This window comes from Paecilomyces variotii (assembly GCF_004022145.1).
Source record: "Paecilomyces variotii strain CBS 101075 chromosome Unknown C8Q69scaffold_7, whole genome shotgun sequence".
NCBI classification, from domain to species: Eukaryota; Fungi; Ascomycota; class Eurotiomycetes; order Eurotiales; family Thermoascaceae; genus Paecilomyces; species Paecilomyces variotii.
In genome coordinates, this window is record NW_021167146.1 from 1,255,210 (window position 1) to 1,283,065 (window position 27,856).

The 27,856-nt window shown below is 48.9% G+C and overlaps 10 protein-coding genes across 10 annotated transcripts; 7 read left to right on the plus strand and 3 right to left on the minus strand.

Annotated features, from left to right (window-relative positions):
* Positions 1 to 39: 39 nt before the first annotated feature.
* Positions 40 to 2,511, plus strand: C8Q69DRAFT_403929 (putative ubiquitin-like activating enzyme; the record flags this gene model as incomplete). Its single annotated transcript, XM_028628022.1, has 10 exons — positions 40 to 99; positions 193 to 363; positions 469 to 705; positions 782 to 906; positions 959 to 1,020; positions 1,077 to 1,356; positions 1,410 to 1,585; positions 1,650 to 1,762; positions 1,821 to 2,161; positions 2,217 to 2,511. 10 exons carry the CDS (start codon positions 40 to 42, stop codon positions 2,509 to 2,511), a joined length of 1,860 nt encoding a protein of 619 aa, XP_028484341.1.
* A 540-nt stretch (positions 2,512 to 3,051) lies between these two features.
* C8Q69DRAFT_487277 (hypothetical protein) lies at positions 3,052 to 4,059 on the minus strand (the record flags this gene model as incomplete). Its single annotated transcript, XM_028631975.1, has 3 exons — positions 3,052 to 3,209; positions 3,287 to 3,680; positions 3,775 to 4,059. 3 exons carry the CDS (start codon positions 4,057 to 4,059, stop codon positions 3,052 to 3,054), a joined length of 837 nt encoding a protein of 278 aa, XP_028484342.1.
* Positions 4,060 to 4,446: 387 nt separating this feature from the next.
* C8Q69DRAFT_301353 (putative transcriptional elongation regulator) lies at positions 4,447 to 5,197 on the plus strand. Its single transcript, XM_028627156.1, has 3 exons — positions 4,447 to 4,728; positions 4,793 to 4,841; positions 4,921 to 5,197. The coding sequence occupies exons 1-3, from the start codon at positions 4,602 to 4,604 to the stop codon at positions 5,057 to 5,059; spliced, it is 315 nt and encodes a 104-aa protein (XP_028484343.1). The 5' UTR covers positions 4,447 to 4,601; the 3' UTR covers positions 5,060 to 5,197.
* Positions 5,198 to 5,575: 378 nt separating this feature from the next.
* C8Q69DRAFT_301304 (tRNA splicing endonuclease subunit) lies at positions 5,576 to 7,371 on the minus strand. Its single transcript, XM_028627155.1, has 3 exons — positions 7,078 to 7,371; positions 6,195 to 6,982; positions 5,576 to 6,128 (listed from the first exon to the last, which is right to left on the minus strand). Exons 1-3 carry the CDS (start codon positions 7,194 to 7,196, stop codon positions 5,656 to 5,658), a joined length of 1,380 nt encoding a protein of 459 aa, XP_028484344.1. The 5' UTR covers positions 7,197 to 7,371; the 3' UTR covers positions 5,576 to 5,655.
* A 386-nt stretch (positions 7,372 to 7,757) lies between these two features.
* C8Q69DRAFT_508063 (hypothetical protein) lies at positions 7,758 to 8,320 on the plus strand (the record flags this gene model as incomplete). The annotated part of the gene is made up of 2 exons (XM_028632943.1): positions 7,758 to 7,826; positions 8,099 to 8,320. 2 exons carry the CDS (start codon positions 7,758 to 7,760, stop codon positions 8,318 to 8,320), a joined length of 291 nt encoding a protein of 96 aa, XP_028484345.1.
* A 988-nt stretch (positions 8,321 to 9,308) lies between these two features.
* Positions 9,309 to 11,268, plus strand: C8Q69DRAFT_301230 (arrestin domain protein). Its single transcript, XM_028627154.1, has 3 exons — positions 9,309 to 9,816; positions 9,873 to 10,757; positions 10,819 to 11,268. Exons 1-3 carry the CDS (start codon positions 9,739 to 9,741, stop codon positions 11,059 to 11,061), a joined length of 1,206 nt encoding a protein of 401 aa, XP_028484346.1. The 5' UTR covers positions 9,309 to 9,738; the 3' UTR covers positions 11,062 to 11,268.
* A 645-nt stretch (positions 11,269 to 11,913) lies between these two features.
* Positions 11,914 to 12,935, plus strand: C8Q69DRAFT_301407 (putative peptidyl-prolyl cis-trans isomerase). Its single transcript, XM_028627157.1, has 3 exons — positions 11,914 to 12,009; positions 12,116 to 12,181; positions 12,246 to 12,935. The coding sequence occupies exons 1-3, from the start codon at positions 11,998 to 12,000 to the stop codon at positions 12,807 to 12,809; spliced, it is 642 nt and encodes a 213-aa protein (XP_028484347.1). The 5' UTR covers positions 11,914 to 11,997; the 3' UTR covers positions 12,810 to 12,935.
* A 436-nt stretch (positions 12,936 to 13,371) lies between these two features.
* C8Q69DRAFT_471149 (hypothetical protein) lies at positions 13,372 to 13,960 on the plus strand. Its single transcript, XM_028630885.1, has one exon. The coding sequence runs from the start codon at positions 13,418 to 13,420 to the stop codon at positions 13,805 to 13,807; it is 390 nt and encodes a 129-aa protein (XP_028484348.1). The 5' UTR covers positions 13,372 to 13,417; the 3' UTR covers positions 13,808 to 13,960.
* Positions 13,961 to 16,271: 2,311 nt separating this feature from the next.
* On the minus strand, positions 16,272 to 17,169 carry C8Q69DRAFT_471151 (hypothetical protein). The gene is made up of 2 exons (XM_028630886.1): positions 16,663 to 17,169; positions 16,272 to 16,602 (listed from the first exon to the last, which is right to left on the minus strand). The coding sequence occupies exons 1-2, from the start codon at positions 16,944 to 16,946 to the stop codon at positions 16,455 to 16,457; spliced, it is 432 nt and encodes a 143-aa protein (XP_028484349.1). The 5' UTR covers positions 16,947 to 17,169; the 3' UTR covers positions 16,272 to 16,454.
* Positions 17,170 to 20,845: 3,676 nt separating this feature from the next.
* On the plus strand, positions 20,846 to 27,215 carry C8Q69DRAFT_487271 (RNA binding protein Jsn1; the record flags this gene model as incomplete). Its single annotated transcript, XM_028631973.1, has 8 exons — positions 20,846 to 21,084; positions 21,145 to 22,792; positions 22,826 to 23,005; positions 23,039 to 23,089; positions 23,120 to 23,171; positions 23,205 to 24,514; positions 26,478 to 26,666; positions 26,718 to 27,215. 8 exons carry the CDS (start codon positions 20,846 to 20,848, stop codon positions 27,213 to 27,215), a joined length of 4,167 nt encoding a protein of 1,388 aa, XP_028484350.1.
* Positions 27,216 to 27,856: the final 641 nt, after the last annotated feature.

The window sequence follows — 27,856 nt, forward strand, 5'->3', positions numbered from 1 at the left end:
TGCTAGGTACACGTGAGATCCGCTCGGCGACGCGCAACCATGACGCGGGACGCCTACTTGAAAAGGTCCCTCGGGACCCTATCGAAGAAGATCAAGGAGGTGAGAGGTTCTGAGTACCTGCGCTTCTTCTTTGCGAATCCCCCAGTGCGTCTCATAAGCTGCAGAATACTGACCTGTTCATTGCGCTTCTAGTCGCGCGTTCTTCTCGTGGGCGCTGGTGGTATCGGCTGCGAGCTCCTCAAGAACCTCCTCCTGACCGGCTTCGGTGAGATCCATGTAATCGATCTGGATACGATCGATCTGAGCAATCTGAACCGGCAGTTCCTTTTCCGCTACGAACATATCAAGAAGCCCAAGGCTTTGGTGCGTGCTCCACCTTGCGCCCTTCCTATGATCCTCCCTCGTCGTCCGGACGCCCTCGTACGGTTTGCGCCGCAGATAATCTGACATTATTGGGGGCGAAAATAGGTAGCCAAAGAGGTCGCGCATAAGTTCCAACCTAACGCCAAGATTGAGGCCTATCATGCGAATATCAAGGATAGCCAATTCAATGTCGACTGGTTCACGACGTTTAACATTGTCTTCAACGCCTTGGATAATCTCGATGCCCGGCGACACGTGAACAGGATGTGCCTGGCGGCCAATATGCCCTTGATTGAGAGTGGGACTACAGGATTCAACGGACAAGTTCAGGTCATCAAGAAAGTAAGATACGCCAGCTCGGCCCAGACAAAGTGATGCGCCTGGCCAATAGGATCATAGCTGATGCGAATCATCACAGGGTCAAACTGAGTGCTACGACTGTAATTCGAAGGAAGTGCCCAAAAGCTTTCCAGTCTGCACGATACGCAGCACGCCTAGCCAGCCTATTCACTGCATCGTATGGGCAAAGAGCTATCTTCTCCCGTGAGTCTCATTAACGCAAACGATTCAGAGCTTTTACGCTGACCTATACCAGAGAACTTTTCGGCGAGAGCGAGGACGATGCAGAGTTCGACCATTCCGAAGACTCTGATAATGGTACGCTGCACTACACTCTAAAATGCATCTGATCACTCGGACTGACGTTCTCGTAGCCCAAGAAATCGAAAATCTTCGTCGCGAAGCCCGGGCTCTTAAGGAGATTCGCAGTGCTATGGGCTCGGATGAATTTGCGCAGAAAGTGTTTAACAAGGTCTTTAAAGAGGATATCGAGAGGTTACGGGGTATGGAAGACATGTGGAAGACGCGCAAGGCTCCGGAACCCCTCGATTTCGATACACTACAGCAGCAGGCTTCCTCAATAGAGACGACCATCTCCTCCAACGACCAAAAGGTCTGGACGTTATCAGAGGACTTCGCAGTCTTCAAGGACAGGTGAGACATCATTTTTCATCTATGATCATCACCCCTGGTTGACCGTAATGCAGCCTGGATCGCTTAAGCAAGCGACTACGGACTCTACAGGAGACTACAAAGGATAGCATTCGCCCTATCATCACCTTCGACAAGGATGACGTGGATACACTCGATTTCGTCGCCGCAAGCGCAAACCTGCGGTCTGCTATCTTCGGTATCGAGGCAAAGTCAAAATTCGATATCAAGCGTATGTGGACCTCAGATCCTCCACCCATGCCATGACTGGAGTTTGTATTAACAATATTGTGCAGAGATGGCCGGAAACATCATTCCAGCTATTGCAACTACGAATGCTATGACGGCGGGTCTATGTGTGTTACAAGCGTTCAAGGTCCTGAGAGATGATTACGAACATGCCAAGATGGTAAGAATTTGGAAACTGCTTATTTACGCTTGATGATTGACTTTTACTGTCCGAATAGGTCTTCTTGGAACGCTCCGGTGCTCGTGCCATCAATTCAGATAGTCTGAAACCGCCGAATCCTAACTGCCCTGTTTGCTCCGTCGCACAAGGTCGGGTGTTCTATGACCCTGAGAAGGCCACATTGAAAGACTTAGTCGAAGGGATTCTCCGTTCGAATCTTGGCTACGGCGAAGAGTTCTCTGTTACCACTGATCTTGGTACCATATTCGACCCTGACCTAGAAGACAATCTTCCAAAGAAACTGTCTGAGCTAGGGGTTAAAAATGAGAGCTTCATCACTGTCGTAGACGAAGAGGATGATGAGCCACGAGTCAATTTGGAGCTGGTATTATCGGTGAAGTGAGTATAATCGCAGGCAATCTCCCCGAAGATCGAGATACTAACAATTAGTCAGGTCTGAATCTGCCCAAGAAGGGAAGCCAGTCTCTCTCGAAAAGGCGATCGAGATTCCCCGGAAGCCTAAAGCACCTGCTCCGGAACCTCCAAAGGATGAACATGTCAATGGCGTCTCTGGCCCCGACACGAACGGTATTGCCGGAAAGCGGAAACGCGATGCTGAAGAGGCAGAAATCACTAATGGCCAGGAAAGAGCCAAGCGGTTCCACGGGAATGCCGTCGATGGAGACGGTGACAATCCTATCGTGCTGGACGAAGCAGATAGTGGTGCTATTTTGATCGACGACGATTGAATGAGTCGCTAACTTACTATTCTAGAATGGGGTTCCTAGATAGTAGTCTGTTGACTCACTGCCTCTGGACCAGTTCTTGCCTTGCAGCACGACGGGCCCGGAGAAAGTGCCCGGCTTTCGTCGGACAATCTGACCGATTTCTGTACCATACACTCGAAAAATATCTCCAGGAGTTCCGCAAAATTGGGTTTGGTGCTTTTTAGAAAGCGGCAGGGTTGGGTGTTTTGCATCTAGCGGAGTGGTCGTTCAGAGCCGTTTAATGAATTACATGTCGCATCGTCAGCTTGAAGGACCATGGCCATCCGTCGTGGTGTGTCAACCATTCCCAATCAAGGTCGCTGAAACGTGAACCAGTGTACAAGATAGACCTCCTTTGCAAGGGTGGCACGATAGGTAGGAACTCTGGGAAAACGGGAGTTTGGTCCATAGTCGTCACCACCAATGTCAATAGGAGCAATAAGATTCTATCGTCATGGCCACTCTTCACGATTAAGGCCATCATCGAAACTCCGCATTCTTTGGTAGACCTATGAATAGCCATCATACTGCACTCAATCCGCCGTCGAGATTGAGCACGCAGTTATTGGCGTATTCGTTCTCTGCTAGGAAGACTGCTGCATCGGCAATCTCCTGGGGGCTTCCAAAACGCTTCAACGGGATGCTCTGCTTCAGTCTTTCAAGCTCGGTGGGAGCCATGTCTGCATTTCCAGCTTATCAGCAAAGAGTACCAGTGCACAAGGGACTGAAAAAAAAAAAAAAAAAAAGGTTTATTTACCTTCAATCATCGGCGTTTCTATGTATCCTGGGACGAGCACATTGGAACGGATCACCACATCTCGAAGGGTCTCCGAAGCCTCAACTGTGAGCGAACGTGTGAGCCCCAAGAGACCTGCCTTTGACGCAGCGTAGGGCACGGCGCCGGTTCCACCTTTGTGTGACAGCAATGACGAAACATTGATGATACATTTTGAACGTATTCTGGACTCTGGATCGGTCTTATTGCGGTTCTTAATGCGACTGCGAACAGAAGCGCGTAGAAAAGCACGGGAAGTGAGTAGTGCGCCTTCAAGATTTGTACGGAGTGTTCGGGAGATGTCTTTGGGGTCGATCTTCGGAAGTAGATTTGATAGAGATATTCCAGCAGCATTTACTAGGATATCAATAGATTCCTGTAGGTAGAAATGGTAGTGAGTTCGTTGTTCTTGGAACTTATTGAGCTATATGGGACGAAATTAAATGAAGATCATGCTTGATTCCTCTTACCAATTCTTTCTCCAACGTCCTGCTCCAAGAATCGATTTCCGAGACGTCTCCTACCAGTATAGAGATCTTTTCCGACACTGAAGTCACCTGTCCTTGTGCTCCATCGTTGCTATTTGGTTTATATTCTGTGGAGATAGATGTATTTTCAGCACCGTGCTGTAGTTGTTTCGCGGCATCTAATAGCCTTGGATAAGATCTCCCAACAATAACGACCTTCGATGCTCCCTCATTGAGAAACCTTTCAGCTATAGCCAGTCCTATCCCGGATGAACCACCGGTGATCATACAGCTGCGGCCACAGAGACGGGCACTGGACGAAGGTAATGAATCGTGTCGGCTGCTTTCCTTGGGCGATGAACGTTGCTTCGGTTGTCGATCCGGATTGTCTAATTCTTCATTGGGAACATGGCAAATGAATCGATTCCGGTTGTTATTCAGACGCCATGGAAGTGAGTATGGAGTAGGGCGTAGGAAAGGTCGTCCGAAGGCGACGGAGAGGGACCGGCCAGACTGCATTGAGGGAATGTCGCTAATGACAAATGAGGAACTGTAGATGATGTCACAAAATGCAATGGTAGAATTTCATTACTGAAAGACAACAGCAGCATTCAACGACCGGAAAACATTCGAAAGATACCATCAAGAGATTGTCACTTGAGCTTCGCGCGTCCCCCGAATCGGAGCTTGAGCACAGACCACTTCGGACATGGGAGGGGAAAATAACTTCAGCTTCCGCTAACTACTTCATCTGCCTAATAATAATTTTCTCCCGGGGCGACTTTTCCAGTCTTTCAAAAACTATCTTTCAGCAACTTATTTGCGTCAATATGTCTCTAGAGGACTCGACGCCCGCTGAATATGTGACTCTGGTCTCCAGCGACGGGTTTGAATTTGTGCTTCCGCGAAGCACAGCATGCGTATCAGGCACGATCAGACGGATGCTGGATCCAGCGAGTATGTCTCTGGCTCTGGAGGAACTCGACGTGTTTTCGCTAACGACATCATTTTCTGCGCTTAGGTAAATTTTCAGAGGCAATCACTGGTCGTTGTGTACTAGAGAATATCAGGTGTGTTATGGTCCAAGCTTCTTGATACATGTAACGTATCCATGTGCTGGATGTGCTGACAGTATTCTGCGGGAAATAGTGGAGTTGTTCTCGAAAAGGTCTGCGAGTACTTCTGCTATAATGAGAAGAATAAGGATCAGGCAAACGTTGCGGATATGGACATACCATCGGAGCTCTGTTTGGAGTTACTGATGGCGGCGGATTATTTGGATACCTAAGGTATGTCTATCATTGACTTGGATCTAAGCCCGCTAGAATTCCATACTAATACAATAAGCCGAAAATTCAGATGGAGTATTGCAACTAATTACGATTCATATATGTGTTCATGGGATCTGGTCTGGGCACGATGGTTGGTCGGTGGCGTTTGGCTGCGTTTCTATCATTCTATATGGGAGTAATCATTGCGCAATTATACCTACCTCAAGGGAGAAGGCTTTCAGTGTCATGATCATCATTAGCTTATATCAATTGCCGCTGTGGTGGCCACCGCATGACGAAGGACACCGGTGAAGCTTTTTTAGCGTCTCAGAGCCAGCGCGACTCTCCAAGCCAAAAGAATTGGCAAGGTGATGAGTCCTATGCTGCAATTCTTGCACTGAGCACCCGGCCATCATCAGCATCTCGTCCGTCCTTTCTTCTTCACATGGACTGACGACCTAAAGACGATGGCAGATTGATATCGAGGAGATCTCCTTCCTATTCAGCCGATAATCTGCATCTTTAGATATTTGGCCTTATTCCGGGGGAGACATTTCCTGTAACTTTTGCGTTCCGCGCGAGAGATGATTTAGCACCTGGGATGCACGGATAATCATCTTCCTCTACCTCGTCCTCTTCCACCTCTTCCACCTCGTGAGAATCCACCTCTTTTACCTCCCCTGAAGACACCCTTATCCTCATAGATCTTCTCGCGCGAGAATCCTGCGTCTGCAATCCTCAAGAAGCTCACGACTCCTTGATCCACGACAGCCAGGACAACATTCCTGTACCCATGTCGAAGTCGCATGTATAACATTTTGTCCATTTTCTCGCCGCGAGGAGGATCGTATGGGGTGCTCTCCAGGAGAGCGCTAATTTGTGACTTTGTAGGCAATGTCGTCTGCTCGCGGGCATTAACCACAGCTATCCGGAAATCGGGCGTCGGTGGAGCTGATTTGCGGAAAGGTGTGGACGGCTTATATACATGGTAGGCGACGCGGAATGGGGGCGTCGTGGGGTTTCGAGCAGGCTTCTCAATTGCGGGATCCTGAAAAGATATCAAAGACAGTCGTCGGTATATATCATCTGCAGTCCGATTAATATGACATTCAATCACTGGTATGTTTCTGGAGATCAAGCCGTATGACTTACTGTAGCTGCGATGTATACCCAGCCCTACCACTGGGCCCGTCGCCGTAGACGCTGACGAAGTGACATTGTATATGGACCTGCACAACCGACCCAAAAATCCCATCAGATCCACGACTTTACCGCTATTGGATCGGACATCCGCCAAGGCACCTTCGTTGGCTTCTTCTGTGCTCTCGTCCCAGCTTGGTGCTCGGACAAGCGTGTATCCTCCTCTCTTGAGACCAGAGTAGACAGTGAATCTCTCCAGCGTCAAACCTCCTCTTCCAATGAAACATGCATATGCCGCTTGGAGACTCATTGGGATGCTCAGGTCCTCATCGTCTTCCTCATCTGAATCTTCCGACAGCCATCGAATATCCAAGCTCCCTCTCTCAAGCAAATACAGGGCCTCTTCTGGCAGTAGCCAGACTCGATTCCACCGATCTCCCTGTCCTACTGTTCTGAAGTGCTGGCCCTTTGGATTCGGAACATAAACGCATGCATCGGGAGATATTGTAGATCCTGTCCCTGCGCTCTTTTGTACTTTTGGTTCCTCGGTCTTTTTCTCGCCTTCCTCCTGAATGGCTGTCATGCCCGTAGACTTCGAAGAGGGTGAAGGCGGTGCAAATCCGTCTGGCGCGTAGTAGCCGACTACCTTATTCTTTGGATGATGCAGACGTGGAAATGAGAGCGCATTGTGCATAGCCTGTCGCGAAGCAGCTAAAGCATCTGACTGGAAAAGCGTCGGGTTTGGTTCGAAGTCTTTCTCTCCACGACGGGGCAGGGCCGTTTGGGACGTGTCTCCGACACTGCTCGTGATTCGGAAAGAGTTAGCTAGGATATCTCATAATTGACGAATAGGGAATAATGTTTGAACGCGATTAAGTGATAAGCTGCTACACACATTGACAAATTATTCAGGAACCGAAAGTCCTGTGTCTCGTCGGAGAGGTCGTGGTCGATATGCGCACCGGAGTCATGCGAGGCGGGGAGATGGATCGCATCTTCGTCTGCGTCCGCCATTGTAGATGAAGGGCGCCCGAATTATACCCAGAGATGAGTAACGTATTGCGAGACAATTTTATGTCCTTGATAAACCGTGAAGGTGAATAGAAAGCTGATATTGAATTCTCCGAGATCTGAAGTTTAAGATAAAAAAAGTGGACGCCGATCCATGATGTTGGGTTCCGCCTTAGCGCCTCGGATCCTTCAAGGTTAACTACATAGTTAGCTCCACGCCAACTCAGCGGGGGATGGAGATGCACCCCGCGGTCCAAATATATCGAGATGTTGTGCCAGCATTTTCCTTCTGCAGCTATGTCTAGATGCCTCATCATCTCCGCTAGGATGGGGTAGCCTCTCGTTTATCTTATCTTCTTGGTACGTTCCCTCGTCGCGTGGAAATCGAAATATTAAGACAATCAATATTTCCTGTTCAAGTGAACGCTGCCCCGCATGACAATGCTGATCCCAAGAAAATATCCACAGAGCCCAATAAAGCAATGATGACTACCTTGACCTCGACCTGAAAGAAAGCGTTATAATTGCTGGTGTATCTGGATTATTCGCAGAACTGTTCGCACCATGTGTCCTCCGCCGTTCAAAGAGGCAAACTCGGACTCGTCTCCGAACTATAACGAAGTCCTCCTTCAGGTACGCTTTTCATAACATATTTCTTACTGTTAGAACTTCTCCATTACGCTAGTGGTTCTATTTTGCCTTTCTTTCCAGAAGTATAAAAATAGAGAAAGAAAAGAAGCGCGGATGTATTAGCATCATTCTTTTATCACACACGCGATCATCCACAACCACTCTTGGTTCCCCGGTCTTTTCACCCGTCTACTATTCCTAGCGTCTCTCTGCTCCATATTTAGAGATTGGTTCTATGCAGAACTCTGGAAGTGTCCATACTAATTTAATTGCAGATATCTACCAACCTATCAAACACTCTTCGTACATTCGGGCCTTCTTCGCATCAGTATCAGGTCGTCTTACAGACACTCAAGGACTGTCTTCAAGAAATTGACAGTCACAACGCCGAAGCACAAAGATCTGCTCTGGGAGCAGCAAATGGGGCCAAGAATCCACTCGAAATAGACCCTGATATGCTGAGTACGGCGATGGAGTTTTTGAGCTTAGGCAGCTGAGGATGAAATCTCTTTTTGATTTTTGTACGGTCTAGCGTGCCATGTAAATACTTTGATTGGCGATGATCCTCTAAATGAATATAACATTCGTGAACATATATTGCTCCGGTCATGCGAGATTGATGCCATAGAGTTAGCATACCGATAGAATCGTAGAATACCGCTCGAAACATCGTGAATTTCCTGCTTACGTTGTGCAAAGCCCTGTATTCCAGAGCCTGATAGCCGCCAAGCTTTCTGTTCTCAAATGATGTTTCTGGTATATTTCAAGTCTTTATGTGGGACCCATGCATGTTGCTATGTATATTATTTGTCCATCGACGTACTATTCTTTTGAAAATGAACGGATACTAGGAAAGGCGAGAGAGAATCTGCTAGAATCATTTCTAGTTCGAGATAAATATAGGAAGTTTACCCTTATTGGAAAGGCGTGTGGATATGCCTCTATACGGCGCAGTCACATTATCCATAGCCTCGAAAGGCAAGGGGCTCGCCGCTGAGACTGAAATGAAATCGGAACCGGCTTTCCGATATGCTGCCCTGAACGAGATATAATCACAAGACCTCAGATGTTGCAGCGATCTGTCACTGTCCCCCCTACCCTGTACGCAAGCCCCGTGTAGACTGGCTCGTTTAATGGAGACAACAGCCCGTGGCAATGCAGGTCAATAGTGATTCGATGTCTAGGTAAACCTCGGGACATACCTAGAGCAAATCGCACCCCGCAGATCTAAGTGTCGATACTAGCGATGGCGGCTGGTCCGTTCGCCGCCCAGGCGCCGAAAGGCCCAAAACAAAGTGCAAGCGCTTGTTCTAATCAATAATGTCCTTGTTTGCTTGGCGATAAGCGGCGTAGGGTTGAGAAATCAACATAGCTAGCGTCAGATCTAGGTGGGCACTATTATTATGTTGTGCGTTGAAGAAAGGGAGAAACAGTGATGGCTCACAAGCAGATGTCAGAAAGATATCCTCATCGACTCTCCATGGCGGTTGTTTGGTGACTTTCTGGCTTCTCCCGTGCCCGCTGGTCATCCCCACAGCGCCAATAAACAGACCTCCGGTGCATGGACGGCTGCCCGCTCACCAGAACTCAACCGCAACAGAAGTGTTCTGTGGCAGCCTTACCATAACTCCGTTGGTGCCTCCTGGTGATCTAGTCGCGCATATCTCAATCCTTCTCCCCTCCAGAGTCATTGCGCTCCAATTCTCTCTCGGCTGCAGATCCATCGGGAGCTTCAGCAACTGCGTCATCGCACCGGTCCTGGATGCTGAATGATCAGCGGTGGCCGCTGCTGCCAGCTTCATGATCATCCGTCACTTTCGAACATCATAACAGAGCAGGCCTGTGAACTGGGTTCCTCGAGCGCTTCGATCCACCTGCTGCCGGCCCATGGTGGTCTGGACGCTGCGCTCTCAACATGGCCGCCTTTGTGCGAGTGTCCGGTCCGCCGAATGGTAACTTCCTCATCGGCTACCCGGGCATATCTGCCACCATGGTGAGTGTGAATCAAGGTCATCTTTTGTTCTGATGTAATTGCTGACTATCCGAAAGCCGCGAATCGAGGGGAAGGTGGAGATTCGACCCAGCGTTGGGATCACAGCTCCTGTCCGCATATCCATGGTCACAATCGCCCTCCAGCGTCGAGAGACAATACACCCTTCAGCCGACTCGATGACGAAGAAACATTTAGCAGCGCCTAGAAAAGAAATCACAGATGTTGTAGGGAAGGAGATGCTTCTGTATCGATGCGCCGCCGGTCGAGATTATGAAGAAATCACGTCAATGGATCTACCATTTGTCCTGTTCATACCATGGGGGAGAGGAGGTCAAGAGGCGTCGAGACGGGTGCCACCAGCAAGCTTGCAACTACCGAGTCGGACAGCTGAAACCTACTATGAAATGGTCGTGATGGTACAACAGGGATCGCAAGAGCAGAGGAAATACGCGTTTCCAGTGCCGATATGTCGATACGACACGCTCTCGACATTTGGGATGTATAATCGACCAGAGTCAGCAGAGAGAGTCTCGGATCATTTGGTCACCCTTGGTATCTCATTACCACGGTGGTCTTACGGGCCTCTCGATCCTGTGAGCGTCTACGTGAAACTGTCGCCTAATCCGGATTGGTTGAGTAAAGCCAAGAAAGTTACGATAAACAAGATCACGATTGGCATTGATGAAGAGATTATATATAACCACGAAGGAGATGAGCCGCAACGAAAAGTGAAGACCTTAACAAAAAAGACGGAAACGATAGGAATTAAGCTCCCGGATACCGGATATCTTACGCATTTGGGGCTTGTTTTCCCGGCGAAGGATATGCGCGACGCTGATGGAATTCTCCCACGAGGCAGGGCCGCATTTCCGCTTCACGCAGTCAGTGGTTTCACAACCACAGCCAGTCTCTACAAAATCGAGTACTATGTGACTGTCAAGGTGCGTTTCACGATCTATACTAACTGACCATTTGCCAACGGGTCCTAACATTATTTAACAGGCTCATTTGACTTCCGCTCGAGACATTATTATCCGTCAGCCGATTGTCGTTTGCCCCATCGACCATGCTGGGTGTAAATTAGAGATGGAGGCCATCGAGCAAGCCGCCCGGGATGCAGCATATATCAATCCTGACAACCCTCTGTTACCGCTTCCAACCGTAGTCCGGCCGAGCGATCCTAACGCATTGTCATCTCTTGGTGTCGCTATAGTGGGCAACCATAAGAAACCACTTATCGACTGAGGCATTGGCATGAATACAAAGTCAATTCAGGTCCCAATAGCCTTCAAACGGCGTCTCAGTCTCCCGGGCGGGCATATACGACTCGCATTGTATCCGGAGAATATGGAAATGGCCCGTTTAGTCACGCAATCCCGCCGGGTTCGGACTGCTGTTCATATCTATTGTCTGACTCAATAGTACAGACAAGCATTACCCTTCTTTGCTTACCGTTCCCGCACAGAGGCAACAGGAAGCGCGGCAAGAGCTGCTTTTTAATTTATTACGGATTTTGTCCATCATTTTTGGGCTGCATTACAGAGCGGCGGTGGCGAGTATAGCTGCATTGGTCTTGGAGTTTCACGGAGGTCTTGACATAAATTATGCACTACGCCGTTGGACTCATCTGGGTTGGTGATGGATGCTGCTTTTTGATGTTATGTCTGCAGTACATGATGTCCTTCTGACGTGCTATGTCCATTTCTGATGATTGGCCATTGAATGGTTATTTGAGTCTTATTTTTATCGACATCATAAATACCGGTGATGATACTATGATGCTCACTGGTACAATAGTACAATCGCAATAGCGATGTGATAGACGCAGCTGTTTCTTTTGTCCGTAAGAGAGTGTCCCGTAATATTTGCATATGCATTCCCATGAACTGGGTTACTAGATTGTAGAAGTATCTCTTGCAGGTGCGAGAATTAGCCTATCACATTATGATCTGCGCTGATGATTGTATCATTGGCATTGGGTATTTTGCTATGGACCTAGTTATGTATGTTAAGTTAGTTAGTTTTATGCATTCGATTAGGTAATCAATGCGGGAATCCTAATCAGGAAAGCTTTCTATCTTCAGCTTCAACTCCGCTGCTTGATCTTTCCAGTCGCACCAGTACAACTCGCACACTTCTTTTCATTTATAGCGTTCGACGTACCTAGGCTTATATCTAATTATGTCAGTCACTGTAAGTTGTCCAAAGTCATCGGAAATTATCGCGCGTCGTGCGCCACAAAGATATCCCATCTCGTTCTACGCATGCAAAGCTCCAATACTAATCGCGAAACGAATAGCTTCACACCACACATGGGGACCTCAAGGTCGAGATATTCTGCGAGGCAGTTCCTCAGACAGCAGAGGTGAGTGCCTCGTATGCCTCTTTGCCGCACCCCATCCTAACCACTGACCATGTATCTACCGCAGAACTTCATCGCCCTCTGTGCCTCCGGCGCATACAACGACACTCCCTTCCACCGTCTCGTCCCTGGCTTCATGATTCAAGGCGGCGATATCTCTCTTGGTCCGGCTCCAGCCTCTCTCTCAACTTTACATCCCATCCTCCCCGTGTCGGAAATCCCCAAAGGCGGCACATCAATCTACCACCCCTCGGCCTTGAATCAAGAAATCCACCTCCCGACCCTCCGGCATAACGCGCGCGGTATCCTCTCTATGGCTGCGCGACCCGTGAAGGACCGCACTGCTCCCGGCTCGCAGAACGCGACTGGCGCCACCGTCAATGGGAGCCAGTTCTTCATCACGTTCGCGGCGGCGCCACATCTAGATGGAGAAAGTACGGTGTTTGGAAAAGTGCTGAATCTGACGGCGCAAGATGAGGGTGGAGACGTTCTGTCGAAGCTGGAGAAGGCGAATGTGAAGATTGATAAGAAGGGGAGGGTCGTGCAGCCGAAGGATGGACAGGAGGGTGGGGAGTATGAGACGTTGAAGTTGAAGAGCGTGACGATTCATGCGAACCCGTTCGCAAAGTGAAGAGAATCGGCTGGGATATCTGATGGAAAAGGTGGGCAGATCTGCTATACTCCCTTGATGGGGATTTGGGAGATAGGATATGTCCTATTCCGATACGTCCTACTTCGATCTGAGGCATGATGACCGAGATAGCCCAGCTGGCCCCGCAGGCCGTGGGCTCAAAGCAGCGTTGAATAAGGCCGCGACAAAAGCGTCGACGTTAGCCTCATGCATTCTCGGGCGCAGCCCATAAACTTATTCTGTCGCTCGCCATGACCGTCAGAACACAATCCGCGGAGAGCCTGATGTCTTCTGGTCACCTATTGCCGGACGGCGCATCGTTCTCGGAGATCTGGCTAGTACGCCACGAATACGTACGACGAATACGTTGCAATGACACTATGAATGAGAAGAAAATTCTTAATTCTCACAATCTCTAAGAAAGATCAAACAGGAGAAGTTTACATTGTTAGTCAGACGTGAGATAAGTGACGAATGTCCAACGAGTTGAAAGTTCTCCAACGCAGTGGGACAGTTTCTAAAAACATGATGTTAAATTCTTTTTTATTAATTGAATCGACTGCGTCAGGTTTATATCCTGGCATGCCGGGTATATCGTAATTCTTTAGATGTGGGGTATTCTATTATACAGTATATATCATGATGGTACACTATTTATCCACGTCCATGGGATCGCCAGCTGCAACCGGTGCTGCGACAGGAGCAGGAGCAGGAGCTGCGCCATTCGTACTTGGGACATTTGGTTTGTCATTTTCTTTCTCTTTCCCCTTCTCCTTCTCTTTTTCCGCCTCCTGGACACCATCATTCTTAGCATTGCTGTCACTGGGTGCAGTCTTGGGCTTTTCTCGTGGCTTTGTGGGATCCAGGAAGCGCTCCGGAACACCACGCGCAGCAACACCAAGTGGGCCTACGTAGCACCCCAGCATGGAGCTCCAGACATGCTTCTGAGCCACAGCACGTCGGATCTCGCGGTAAGCATAGGAATTTGCATAAGGTAATCCGGTTTCGGGGTCTTTATATCGAGCTGGTAGTGAGGTGATGACGCAGAGGTGGGACGATATTTCTGTTTAGATAGAATTATGGTTAGCTTATTTATTTCATGAGGTGGGATGGGGTAGGAAGCCGTACTTGTCAGTCTAGGTGGTTTCTTTGTGTTGAAATAGATGCTGTAGTCTCGACTTTGTGCTGTCTTCTCGTCGAAATTCTCTAGGATGATCAGATTTCGCCCAGATTGCTCCACTACTGGAGGGACGTCTGGTTGTTGTGGGTTTGCACCGTTCGCGTCTGTGTTATCTTTCGTATCGGCATGTACAGGGGCATTCGGATTTGGCTGATCTAAAGCGGTTGGCGGTGCCTGATCTGCTGAAGGTAGAGGAGGAGTTTCTGTCGAATTCCCCTGTTTCTCCGATGATCCCTCAGTTACACCTTCTTGTGGTACAGGCGCGGATGTTACTGGTGCCGCGGGTTCTTGCGGTGCCTTTTCATCAACCGCTACGGGATTAGCTTGTGGAGACACGGCTGTAGATTTCGAGGCCGATTCTAACGACGATGCATCCACATTAGACTGAGGTAGAGACTTTGGCGATCGAGGTGTTTCTTGAGATGTCTCTTGTGTTTTCGATTCTGGTTGTGCCGAGGTAGCGGCTCTTTCGGGCGATGGCTTCTGCGCTTCGTCTTTCGCTGAATTTACCTGTTCTCCAGCTGGGGCACCTGTGGTAGACAGGGCTGTTGTATCCTTGGAAGATGCTTCCGCCATCGCAGACGGTTGAGCTGGTTTAGATGCTGGTTCTTGTCGGGGTTCTGGTCCATCGTCGGTAGTTGAGCTCTCTGGCAGGGATGCATACAGATGGATACCATCGAGAAAACCTGCTTGTCGTCGAGAAACAGCAGAAGCATCCTCCTTCGCCTCAGTCGACCCCTGTTCGGGAGGTTGCTTCTGTGAAGGATCCGAGGCTTTATCAGCCGGAGTTTTATCAGTCGAAGGTCCATCAGCCTGCGATGATGAAGTGGGCTCCGGAGCTGTAGTCGAGGTTGGAGCAGCAGGTTTGTCTTGGGACGTTTCCGAAGGTTGAAGAGCTGTCGAGTCTTGCTGTGCATTCGATTCCTTCTGCGCGTTTTGCTCTTTTTCGGTACTGTCCACTTTCATCGTATCTTCCGCGTTCGCTTTGCCTTCCACCTGCGGCTTTTCCTCTGACTTCTCCTTGCCGTCCGTTTCCCCTTTATCATCTGTCTTGTTTTTGTCGTCTGACTTTCCTTTGTCCTCCCCCTTTTTCTTCCTTTTGGGCTCCTTCTCTTCCTTCTCAGGCTTCTGTTGTATATCGACTTTACCGACGCGCGTGAGCTTTCCGTTTACCCAAACCGCAAGACCACTCCACCACGACATAACCGGACCCTCTAGGCGTCGATTCTGGAGAGCCTCTAGTCTTGCCCTCTGCTCTTCCGCCTTCTTCTTCTCCATCTCCTCCCAGCGGTTCAAGCTTTTGCTGTTGATTCGTTCCACCCGAGCGGCCTCCGCCAGACGTTCTGCTTGGGTCATTTCCTTGGGCTTGTGTTTCTCCTTCCTCCTGGCCGCTTCCTCCATTGTTGCGATCAAACGGGTCCGCTTCTCCTCACTGTCCTTCAGTCGAGCATGCGTAAGTTCCTTGTTCTTCATCGTTTGACGCCGTGAAGAAGACCGGGTAGGGCCCTCTTCGGGAGTAGGTAGCCATGAAATTCGCTCCGATTTCTTCTTCGGTCGGGGAGGTGGCGTAGAGACAGTAGACGTATCGATCTTGACCCTTTTCCGTATCGCTGCGAGCTTGAGTGATTCGTGCGCCTTGCGTTTCTTTGCTAGACGATCTGCCTTGTCGAGTTTTTGTAATTCTTTCTCGCCCTCGAGGTCGTTATCCTGCGCGTTGGGTCCTTGATCTTCATCGTCCTCCGAGGACGAGTCCAACTGCATGTCTTCAGCATCTTCTCCAGCGCCTTCCTCCGCTGCGCTTTCAAACTCTTCATCATCTTCATCTTCCGCGAACAAGAGCGCCAGCTCATCGTCGGCCTCGGCGTCTAACAAGGTCGACAGATTCCGCCCTGCGGTGCTTCGCCTGGCGCGACCTGCAACGAGCGTCTCGACAGGCTCAACGTCCTCTGCGGAGGACTGATCTCCCGCGCGAGACGTTTCGTCGTCCGACATCCTTTAGTGCTTGGCTTCGTGCCGCTCGGAGATCGTTGACTGAAGGCGCATCTGTAGGAATCCTGCCGGGTCAGAATGCCGGAATCGCGGGATATGAATTATGCGAAGTAGATCCCACTCTGTAACCAGGGTCGTAGCATGGGTTGGGGGAAGCTTGACACGCGTGGTCGATGGGCGCGTCTGTACAGGCTCTTCCGACGCCTTTGGTGCGGATGCGGAGAGATGTTACCGGTAAGTGAGTGGCGCTGCTGTCACTGACGACCTTTCGCGCTAATCACTTAACTATGTATCCGCCGCTGACCTTTCTTGGTTACAAAAGAACCTGATAGTTATCCAGTTCATTAAGCTACTCAAGAAACTGCCACAGCTGCATTGGCCAATATTTGTGCTCTATATATGAGATTAAACTATAACCCCTCTGTGGACAGTAAAATGTAGCCTCACCCCTACAGTACATACATACAGTACTACTTTCAACTCTCCGAAGCAGGTATCTCCTCATCGCCAGACAATATACAATCACGTCTAGTCTTTCCCCAAGGATATGACTCGTCCGTAATTTTGCGCACCTCGCGATAAAAATTCCTATACCAGGGACTATCCCGGTAAATGCCAATCATCCTGACGATATTAGTATTAATATTAGGTGGAGAAATAACCTACTTAAGGCCATCCACTCACAATTTATTATCAACGCGACAAATACGATATATTTCATGCGGGAAGTCATGATGGATTGGCCCGGAGAAACAGTCCTTTTCAATATCCATAATAATATAGATTTTGGGGTTTCTTTGGGTTATATCCGAATTCGACGGTTGGATATGAATGAAATGACGGCCAGTTTCAAGTTCTGTGGCTGAGCGACCGTTCTTTTCAAGGTATAATCGAACTGCTTCGTAGGGGTCATGGGGGTTGAAGTCGGGTTCTGGTATGCGGAGAATTACTCGTTTTGCTTGGTTCATTTTGTATGGAGGGGAAGATGGGAGGGTGGTGGTTTGATTCTATGTGTTTGTTATCTCAGGTTCATGTGTCTTTGGTAGGAGAGTCGGTCAAAGCTGATAAGTAATAGGATTAATGTAGCCTGGTACTGCATAAGCCAGTAGGTCCTCGACCTTTTTTAACGCCGTATCAAGATTTACTCAGTTGATATGGTAGAACCTGGTCATAATCGACTACATAAGTACGTACACGAAAAAAAAAAAAAAAGAAGAAAAGAAAGAAAAAGAGAAAAAAAAAAAACACCTGATACCGCAGCACTGCTGTACCTCTTCGGAGCCAGTAATATTCTTCTTCACCTTCACTGTGTAAAGAATATACGTAGTTATTGCGGTTTCCACATGCGCCCTGCCTATTTAAGACACGCTATAGTCACGTGGACGACGTATATACAGGTATAAATTAATATACACACAGTTCTCCTACTCAAGCCAGATCCCTACTATTCATATATCTTCGTTCTAAAGACCAATAGAACACTAGAAGCGTCGTACCTAAGGCATGCTTCGTAATGTATGTATGTACTTGCGAGAGCCTTACTGTCATATGTACCTAGGTAGTATCTGAGACATAAGTGCCTGAGGCAGTAAATGAAATACCATAAGTATGGTATGGTTTACCCTGAAGTATGGTCAGTTTGCCCTCAGCGGCCGGTCCATCCGGTGTCTTTGAAAAGGATTTTCAACACTTGTAGGCTACTGGACACATATACATAGTTGCCTAAAGGACCCCACCCTCTAGAAGATTTATGGTTTGAGTAAGAGTAAGACATCCAAGAATAATCCATAATAATACTGGTAGAGTAGAAGTAGCACTTGGGGATATACATTAGCTGGAGCATAATTCGCTGTCATTGGGCAGTCTTTCTAGTGAGTATATGGAATTCATCCGATGATTCCTTTTCTAAAATAAGAGCTGGAAAATTCCCTATTATTCTGTATGATTTTAATGCCCAGTCCCTGATCGGACCTCGTGGCGTTTGTTACCGGATCCGTCTGGAAACCTTCAGATCCAAATCTGAAACTTTTGACTGGTGTGGTGTGTGCGCCTTGATCCGAGAGCATTGCGGGGCGGTTTGGGACGCGAACACAGACCTTGGGACTGACGAGCGATTTATGAACGCCCTTTGGCTTGCCGAAGCCGAGAGCTAGTTTTGTCTGCTCGTCTAGAACATGCAAGCTGGGTTCGATTAACCGACAGCATTGCGTGTTCAGTCGACCTACTCGACAGTGGACTCGTCATGAGTGTTGAAAGAGTAGAATAATGCAATAGTAGAGCAGAGCACATTCCATGCAACGTGTTCTCTGAATGGTATAACTACTGCGGCCCCAATAATGGCTGAGGTTCTCTTAGGCTGCTTGTGGGACATTCTTGGCAGCGTCGTTTGGTGTTGCGGAGAGCAGAAGATCGCCATCCGTGCGAAGCTACGTTTCAGGTGTTTCAGGGTCCGAGTTCGTGCATCTGGTCAGGAACACGCAGCGATAGGGCCGGAGATCCCATACCAATCCAACCCAGACATTGATTGACTCGATGATCCATGGCTATATGGACCCTTGCTGTGATCCATGCCGGTTTGAGCAGCAAATTGGGAATCAGCCCCCTTGCTCACAGCTCAGTAATAAATCTGGTGACTCTCTGCCACCGTTACAGTCTCCTTTCTGAGCTCTTATCTGAACATCCCGATGTTTAACCGTAGTGATCTAGACCTCTAATACCGCTAACATATACTCGAATCGAATCTGGGGATGAATTAAACCAAGCGTACCGTGAAAACGCCTGTCAATAGGAACCGACTAGCTGGAGTCTGCAAGATGTCAACCATCACCCCTGTATCCCTGATGAACAGGTCATTTTTAGCCAGCGGAACGAGTTTCTGTTCTTTTTGCTGAGGCCTTTTTTGGTGTGTATTCTGATTCTTTGAAACATCCACTCGAGGCGATCCCGTATATCTTCACAGAGGGAACCAGGAGCTCATGACTGTCTGCTGCGACTCGTCAATGGTCAATGGTGAATCAGGAATGCGGGGGAGATGCTTTCGCAGGAACGATCCTATACTGTAAAGGGTATGTGGCGAGCCGCTCCAGAGCTTCATTAGACTCAGGGACGAAAGCTTGTCTGGTGTACCATATGGAGTAATACCACACCGGCATCGCGGGGTTCTTTGGGATTATTTGTATCTATGCTGAAAATTGAAATTGCTCGAGAGCATAGGAGATGGAGGCATCTGTACTCTGTATCATTGTCAGAGTCCCCTGATGGGATGTAGTGCAGTAGGTTAACTACCTCATCCCAGATCTGTCCAGGAACGCTTGTTTCTGGACTGCTTGAATCATTCTATTGTGTGTGAGTACCTACAGCAGCACCGGAAACTCGAGGACAGGCTATAAACGACGCAAGTCACTAAAGAGAAAGGTAACTTGACACTTCTGAGTTTCTGCCTCAGTGGCTTGGATGAAACTGGCTCGTCCGCCGGCATCCGTCAGATGATATGATGGTATGGACTCTCTCGCGTTGGTGCGAGCGGGGGGCGGTGATCATAGATGCCATTATTCAACTTGTGTCACTTTTGGTCTTTAGTCTTTTAGTCATAAGAGGGATCTGCCGGATCGACTCTCAGCAGTGCAGAAAAGACTCTCTGGAGTCGAAAGTACCAGCCTGAATCAATGCTGGCAGAAGAAGAAGATGGCTGTGGAAGGGTTTCCACTCTTTCCATTTTCCCAGAGACTCCGGCCCGCCACCGGGCATCACGACGGCCGTGAGTCAGGATGGAAGAGAATAGGATAGGATAGGATAGTAAAATAAATAGAATAAAATACGATAAAATAAAATAAAATAAAAATACAGACATGGCAGATTGAACAAGGAATTTATACAGAACAACAATAATAATAATCATCCAGTAAATAGAGTAATAATAATAATTAGTTAACCGGCAACGCCAACCAGCGGCTGTGCCCGGCGCTCCGGCGAGCTCGAGGACGTCCAGCCGCACTCTCGATCCTCTCAGTCCAAAGTCAACGCCCATTCGTAACTAACTTAACTCCCCTGTCCTCTCCCCGTCTGCCCTTTGCAGCTTCACCCCCTTCCTCGTCCATCTCCCTCCTCATCTACTTCTTCTCTTCTCTCACCCCCCCCAATACTAGACTTCTCTCAATTCCATATCCTTTTTTCGTTGATCTCCTTGGCCTACTACGGCTGCCGTAGTCTTACGTTGCCCTCTTCCAGCCACCTCTTTTCGGTCCTTTCTGTTCCGTATTAGCTATCGCTTTCCTTTCTCTGGCGCCGTCCCTCGACGCCTTTGTCTCGACGACAACTTACTTTTCGGCCGTCTTCGAGCACGATCAGCGGCTGGCGATACTTTTTAATACCGGAATTCCATCGAGACCGGATCCCACTGGCTCTGCAGTTTAGCGGCCTGAAAACCGTTACGCAGCGTCACAGCTTTTGCTCTTCCAGCAGCCACTTCTGAAGACGACGGATTCGGTGACGACGACGTTCTTTTCAGCAGCACACACCTCTGGAATTGCACGGATTTTGATCTCTCCTGGTCCCTCTCGCTACCCCACTGCCGTCATCCAAGTGAGGTTTCACGCATTCCTCGACTGCTTGACAGCCACGTCGGTCGTCGGACCTTTCGAAACAAATCTTCGTGCGCATCGCTCGTTGAACCCTCCGAGCTTGCTCTGGTGCTGGACAGCAACGAGAAGCCGTTATATGCCAGACGACAGCATCTACGCCACATGGTCTTCTCTATGCTGAGTTCCCTTTGAACACAATAGCAAAGTCGACGACGGCTCGCCGCGGATCACGAAACAAACATAGCGGCGTATCTTAATAATCGAGGCAGAAGTCTTCCAAGTCTATAATGATACCTGCTTCACGACCGGAAGGTCATCTGAACCTTAACTACATTCCGACATCTCAGCCAATGTCCGGGACCTCGACTGGGAGCAGCTCGCCCAATGATCCTGCTGCCACCGCCCCGGCCAAGTCACCATTCGGTGGCCCAGCCGGTCTAGGTGGTAGTGGAGGATCGTTGGCGGGTCCAAGACTCGGGGCAGGATCCCCGTCACATGAACTGGGGGCTCGTCTATATTCGAAGAGGTACGCATCCACAATAGCGCACGTGTGACTGCCGTTCGACTAATGTTTTGTGTCCGATAGAGCCAGGGAGATTCAAGCCCAAGAAGGAGTTTCCCCAAGCATTTGGGGTCCTCCAACGAGTGGCCATTCTACACCTCTGCGCGAAAACATTCCCGAATCCCCTGGCCAAGATGGCTTCCCTGATCTTGTCCCTCCGTCCGAAGGCAACCTCAATAGCCCTGCACGCAGAGCTCGAGCCGGTACTGTCCCTTCGCGATTTTCCCCCGTTGATACGCTCAACGGTGTAAATGTGCAACAACAGTCGTATCTGTCCAAAACCTCCCGGCCGACCCCATCTACAAGTCCCTTCCGGCCTCCCGGTGTCACGAGTGTTGAATCGGGCGCCAAGACTGCAACTGCAAATAACGGAGGTAACACGACGATGTTGTCTCGTCTAAGGGCGGGTTCGATGCCACAGCGGCCGGGCTTGCTCGGATCCTCCAACCCATTCGGGCCATCCTTGTTCTCGACAAGCTGGTCTACGGGACGGGAACGGGCGACAACGCTCACCAGCATCCGTTCTTCTGAAGGTCCAAATTCTCCAACTCAGTCTTCTTTCTCGAGGGACGGTCTGGCGGATACCGACGTAAAGACGCTGGACTACCTTGGGCTTGCTGAGACCCCCCAGCAATCGCGAGCGACTCTGGCTCGATCTTCGGTTGACATGCTTCTGCAGCAACAGCAACAGCAGCAGCAGCAACAACAACAACAGCAGCAGTCCACGCTGCCGCCTCTGCTCGCGGAATTGGCCATGATGAAGAGTAACAATCGTTTCAGATCCTATTCAGTCAATGCGACGGAAAAGTATGCGGATGACGAAGAGGAAGAATATGCGACTCATTACTCTCAACTTCCTTCTGGAACTTTGACGCCCTCGGCTGCAGCGACCGCAGCTCAACTTGCAGCGACACAGGCTCAGATTCATCAGCACAATCTCGCGGTGCAAGCCTTTGCCAATCACGCGTCTGCTAGTCGGCCTCGAGCGCGCACCGCTGGAGTGTTGGAAACGCCTCCACAGCGATCTTCCATCCGCAATTATCTTGCTACCCCGTCACGGTTGGACAACAGTATTAGCGCGGCTGACCTCCGGATTTCGGAGAGCGGAGAATATGACGAATTGTCAGAGGCTGTTCACATGATGCAGCTTGGCGGAAATGGAAACGGAAGCCTTGGACTTCGCACTTCTGGAGAGGTGGACGAGAATAACCTGGATGGTCCAACCAGGGCGTTGTGGATCGGCAGCATACCCGTATCAACAACTGTCACCTCTCTAGATGCCATTTTCAGCTTGTACGGGAAAATTGAATCGACAAGGGTGTTGACGCACAAGAACTGCGGCTTCGTCAACTTCGAGCGCGTTGAGAGTGCAATTCAAGCGAAGTCTCTACTCAACGGAAAGGAAATCTTCCCTGGTGCTGGCCCTGTGAGAATCGGCTATGCCAAGGTTCCAGGGACGTCGGCATCTGGTACTCCGGGCGCCAATGGTGCTCAACCCTCGCCGACGCCCGACCCCAACGCAAAGCAAGATGGCTCGATTGATGTTGCTGCTGCACGCTCTGAGAGTGCGACTCCACATGTCCCGCCTTTGGTCGAGTTGCAGCCTGAGATGGCCCAGATAGTCCAGGAATTCGGCGCCACGGATGAGGAGGTTCACAAGATCACCTCCAGTGTGAGCAAGGCAATTGATTATCAAGACTTTGAGAGCGAGATCCCGCCGATTCCAGAGCCTAGCCAAACGAGGATGCATGATGCCCCTCGTCTTCGCGACATCAGAAAGAGAATTGACAACGGCGCCTGTTCCATCCAGGAGATCGAGGAGACGGCCAGCGGAATGCTGCCCGAAATCGCAGAGCTATCCTCAGATTACCTTGGCAACACTGTCGTGCAAAAATTGTTTGAATACTGCTCGGAACAGACAAAGGAGCAGATGCTCGTCCAAATCGCGCCACACATCGCGGAAATTGGAGTGCACAAGAACGGCACCTGGGCTGCCCAGAAGATCATCGATGTTACCAAGAGTCCTACACAGATGCAAATGATTGTCGACGGTCTTCGGCCATATACTGTACCTCTGTTCCTAGACCAGTATGGAAACTATGTCCTGCAATGTTGTCTGCGTTTTGGCAGCCCTTACAATGATTTCATCTTCGAGACTATGCTTAGCAAGATGTGGGAAATCGCTCAGGGGCGATTTGGCGCGAGAGCTATGCGGGCTTGTCTAGAGAGTCATCACGCTTCAAAGGATCAGCAGCGGATGCTCGCAGCTGCTATAGCGCTGCACAGCGTTCAGCTTGCCACAAACGCAAACGGCGCTTTGCTTCTGACTTGGTTCCTCGACACATGCACCTTCCCCCGCCGGCGGACAGTTCTCGCTCCTAGACTAGTACCTCATCTGGTGCATCTCTGCACCCATAAAGTCGCCTACTTGACAGTTTTGAAGGTGATCAACCAGAGGAACGAACCGGAGGCTAGGGAAATCGTTCTTAAAGCCCTTTTCTTTAGCCCTGGAGATGATGTACTGGAGAAGATCCTGAGCGACCCGACCTCCGGTGCGACGCTTATCTTTAAGGTCCTCACCACTCCTTTCTTTGATGAATCCATGCGCTCGGAAGTCGTCAAGAATGTGTCCAAGGTTCTTACAAAACTGAAGGCCACTCCAAGCCAGGGATACAAGCGTCTGATGGATGAAGTTGGTCTGTCCTCCCGAGGCGGTGCCCGGGAACACCACCACGGCAGGGATGGTGCTGCTAGTCACGCATCCAACACGGATAAGCAGCAGCATCGCCCCAGTTCGCGTCAGGTAAATTCGAGCTACAATCCGCAGAGTCCGATGGAGAGGCAATACAATGGCCAATTCGGCTCAAATGTGTTGTCTCAGAACTTTGACAGTTCAAGGCCTCTGTCGGCTGACCACAACGCGGTGCCGTCTTTCGATCAATACGCGGTGAGTGGCATTAGTGGCATGCCAGGGGCTGGTGCAACGGGTGGTTTAAGTGCCTTGAATGGCCTTGGCGGTGTCAATGCAGCTGCTTTCGGCCAAGACACGATGATGCCAATGAACCAGCAACAGCTGCAGTACCAAGCTTATCTCTCGGCTCAAACCAGGGGCGTGTCTCCTGCGGGGCTATATCCAACCCTGTCTGGAGCGAATTTCGGATATCCAGCTGCTGCGCCTTCTATGGACAATTTCAGAGGTCTGCAAACGCATTCCTCACCTCTCTCAGGTGCACCCAACCAGATGAGCCCGAGCCCGATGCTCAGCCAACCTGCATTTGCCCCACCGCAGTTCAGCCCCGTGCTCAACGGCGCTCAAATGTATCAATATCCTCCGCAGTTCTACCCTCAGGCGCAGACGGTACAAGGTCAGTCTGCAGGAGGACGGCGTGGACGCGTAGGTCACCCCCGATAGGTTTACGATCTGATGTTATACGGCGTTCAAACACTGACATCGGCTTGATTGCAGCGTTAAGACCCTCCTAGTATGACTTTCTAATCTGCTTTTGACCTTCACTTGCATGTATAAATTTCTGAACAAAAGAGGATTATCCGGTTATGTGAACGAAATGACAGCCTTGCCCCAACCGACGCTGGACCGTATCGGAGAGGAAAAGGAGAAGAGCGGCCGAGGGTCATTTGTTGACCACTGCCAATACATCCATCATCCATTCTTCCTATTTCAAAAAGATATTTGGGGTTCTTTATCATAAAAATTTTTTTTCTTCTCTCTGTCTTGTTATGTTTGTTGTCGGCGGCAGCCCATCTAGGATTGCTCATCACTGGCATTGGTCGATTTTTGAGATTTGAGATTTGTCCTTGCTGGCTCTCTGTGTCCTATATGTCTATGTCAAATATGCTTGGGTGCGAGCGGATGTCTCTTGTGACGAATCTCCTTACATTATGTTCGCAAACCAAATCATATTCTGTTTCTGAGCCAACATGTAGCATGAATATCCTCTCTACTCTCTTGGCTTCGGCTTCACCAAAATTCAAGGCGTTCTAAGCGTCAATTGAAAAGTTGGGTCTCAATTGGAGATGTATGTTTCTGGGCACTTTTCGTTTAGATCGGATCCGTGTCTATTAACATTAGTTGGCAATCGAAATAATTCTGACAGTCGCTATATCTTCCATTGGAGATCGTTCAAGAGGTTGAATCCTTTTTGTGTAGTGCAGTTTCAATAGCGAATACAGGAAAGCCGATATTGTTTCTGATCGTTGCGGTCTTTCCCACAAATTCCGAGGAATACTTACAGATAGGTACTTACAATAACTAAATTGAATAGACATCTTCCCGAAATAAGCTAAGTAATACTATATATATATCTAAGAGAATATTACCACATGGTAGTAATTCTTTATCCTTCTTGACAAAAGCGCCAAGACATGTTTTGCATACGCTAACTTACAGCACCGAACGATACAATCAACGGAAAGAGCAACAACATCATCAAAACGGAAAAGAACTACAACAACAGTCACAAGAGAATTCAGAATAACCGTGTCAAATGGAAAGGAAAGAGTCATGACATATCAGCTAGAAACAATGACTCTGCTCCTCGTGCTATGAATAAAAAAAATCGCCCATCAACAGAATAATGGCCCGCTCAGCAATTATCTACCAAAACTCTGCGAAAACAATATTTCTCGTTGATATCCCTACTTCTATCGCCGTTGCTCAGGATATACCCATACCTGACATAGCAGAACAAAAAGGAAAGGAAGAAAGCCAAAGTACCAGCGCAACCAGCAGCCACAAAACAGCTAAAAAACCCCCAACTCTTTTTCGACAAAGACATATCCTCTCCGCACGGCCTCTAAAGACCCCATATCCATCACCGCCAGAGCCGAAGACAGAAGCTGCGCGTAAAAGGGTCCTAGAACGGATTCCTTCAGAGGAACGTGCTCTTCATGCTGATGTTTTCGGACCTCTTGTCAAAGATGCCTTGAGGGAACTTAAACAGAGTGAGCATGTGTGGGGTTTGTGGTGTCTTGCTCGATGTCTGGTTGACGAGGACGAAGATGACTCCCGAAGGGCGAAGAGGAGACTTTTGAATGAGCTTGAAGTGTCCTCTTGTTCCACCATGTCTACTAGGAATGCGACTCAGTCGCCTCCGTTAATCCTATCGCCAGGCGATAATGGTTTTCAGTCCTTATCGGAACTTCAGAATGTTTTAGTCAAGAACACATCTACTGTCTCAGCGAGAGTGAAAGTGAAAGATTTCCCTGACTCTGGGAACAGGGACGAGATCCAGAACCAGCAATCGGAAAACATCACATTTACAATCCCGCCAGAATCGGCCTTTATCCTTAGTACTCTGTCCATGGAGTCGCTGCTATCAGTGTCATCAACCCGACAGAAACCTATCCCGGGGATACCACCGGGCCAGAAATTCAACCTTATACTTCTAGACCCACCCTGGCCAAACCGTTCAGTTCGTCGATCTTCGCATTATGCAACACATTCATATTCTGATATGGATACTTTGACGAGGTACATCGAAGCGATCTTACGGAATTATCTACATGAGCCTGGTGGTATTTCTTCCGTAAGACAACAACAACAACAACAACCGGACGCCACAGAACCCTATGAAAAGTCCATAGCAGCTATTTGGGTAACAAATACCGCGAAGTCGAGAAAGGCCGCATATGACGCCATGCTAGGTGCAGGACTGTCCATTACGGAAGAATGGATATGGGTGAAGACGACGGTGGATGGAGAGCCTGTTTCGCCGATCGACGGTCTATGGCGGAAGCCGTATGAGGTTCTCGTTATCGGCCAGAGATATCATCCCAGAGAGCAAGAAGGGAGAGATCATGGGAGAGACGGTCCCATGCAGAGGAGAGTTATAGTAGCTGTTCCTGATATCCATTCGCGGAAGCCGAATTTAAAGGAGTTATTTGAGATGATTTTCTTTTCCGAAGCATGTGCGCAGAAGGATAGTGAGAATGGGGAAGGGATGCGGAGACATTCATATTCATCACGGGTCAAATATTCGGTTCTGGAGGTATTTGCGCGAAATCTCACGGCGGGGTGGTGGGCTTGTGGGAACGAGGTTTTGAAATTTAATCAGGAGAAATGGTGGACTGAATAATAATGACTGTGCTGTATAGATATCTAGATACATGTGGACTGTATCTTTTCATTTGTTTTCAAAGTCCATATTCCATCGCATGTGGATTGGGAGTAAACTACTTAGCGATATATACTTAACTAGGTCCTCAGGAGTTCAATTATATAAGGGAAGTTAGTCGGACAGGTTATTACTCTCTAGTCTTTTTTGGACGAAAGGTCGTAGATATTAAGACAGGCCGCTTGTATCCCTTACAAGTACTCAAGAGTAGAAGAGATGTTGGTTTCAGAAGGATATATCCCCGATAAGATTCCAGTCTCTTAGAGTGGGAATTTCCTTATGTTTCATTTATTCAGTGCTTTTCCATCAATAGCTTCTGGAGTTCCCCAGGCTTGTATAATGCCAAAAAAAAAGAAGAAGAAGAAGAAGAAAACATGTCTAACTTGATTTTTATAGTCTTGGTATTGAGTGCCTTCGTCTTCGGGGAAGAAAAGCCTTATCCCAGGTAGTAGAGTACATTAATACTGTAATGTAACGAATAAGCTACTTCAAGTTAATGCTCTCCGATTTGTAATCATTGTTGCATGGTTTTTATTAATGATACATGCCACTGACAATATCACCAGTAATATAATGCTTGGTGCCGCGAGCACGCCCTTGAG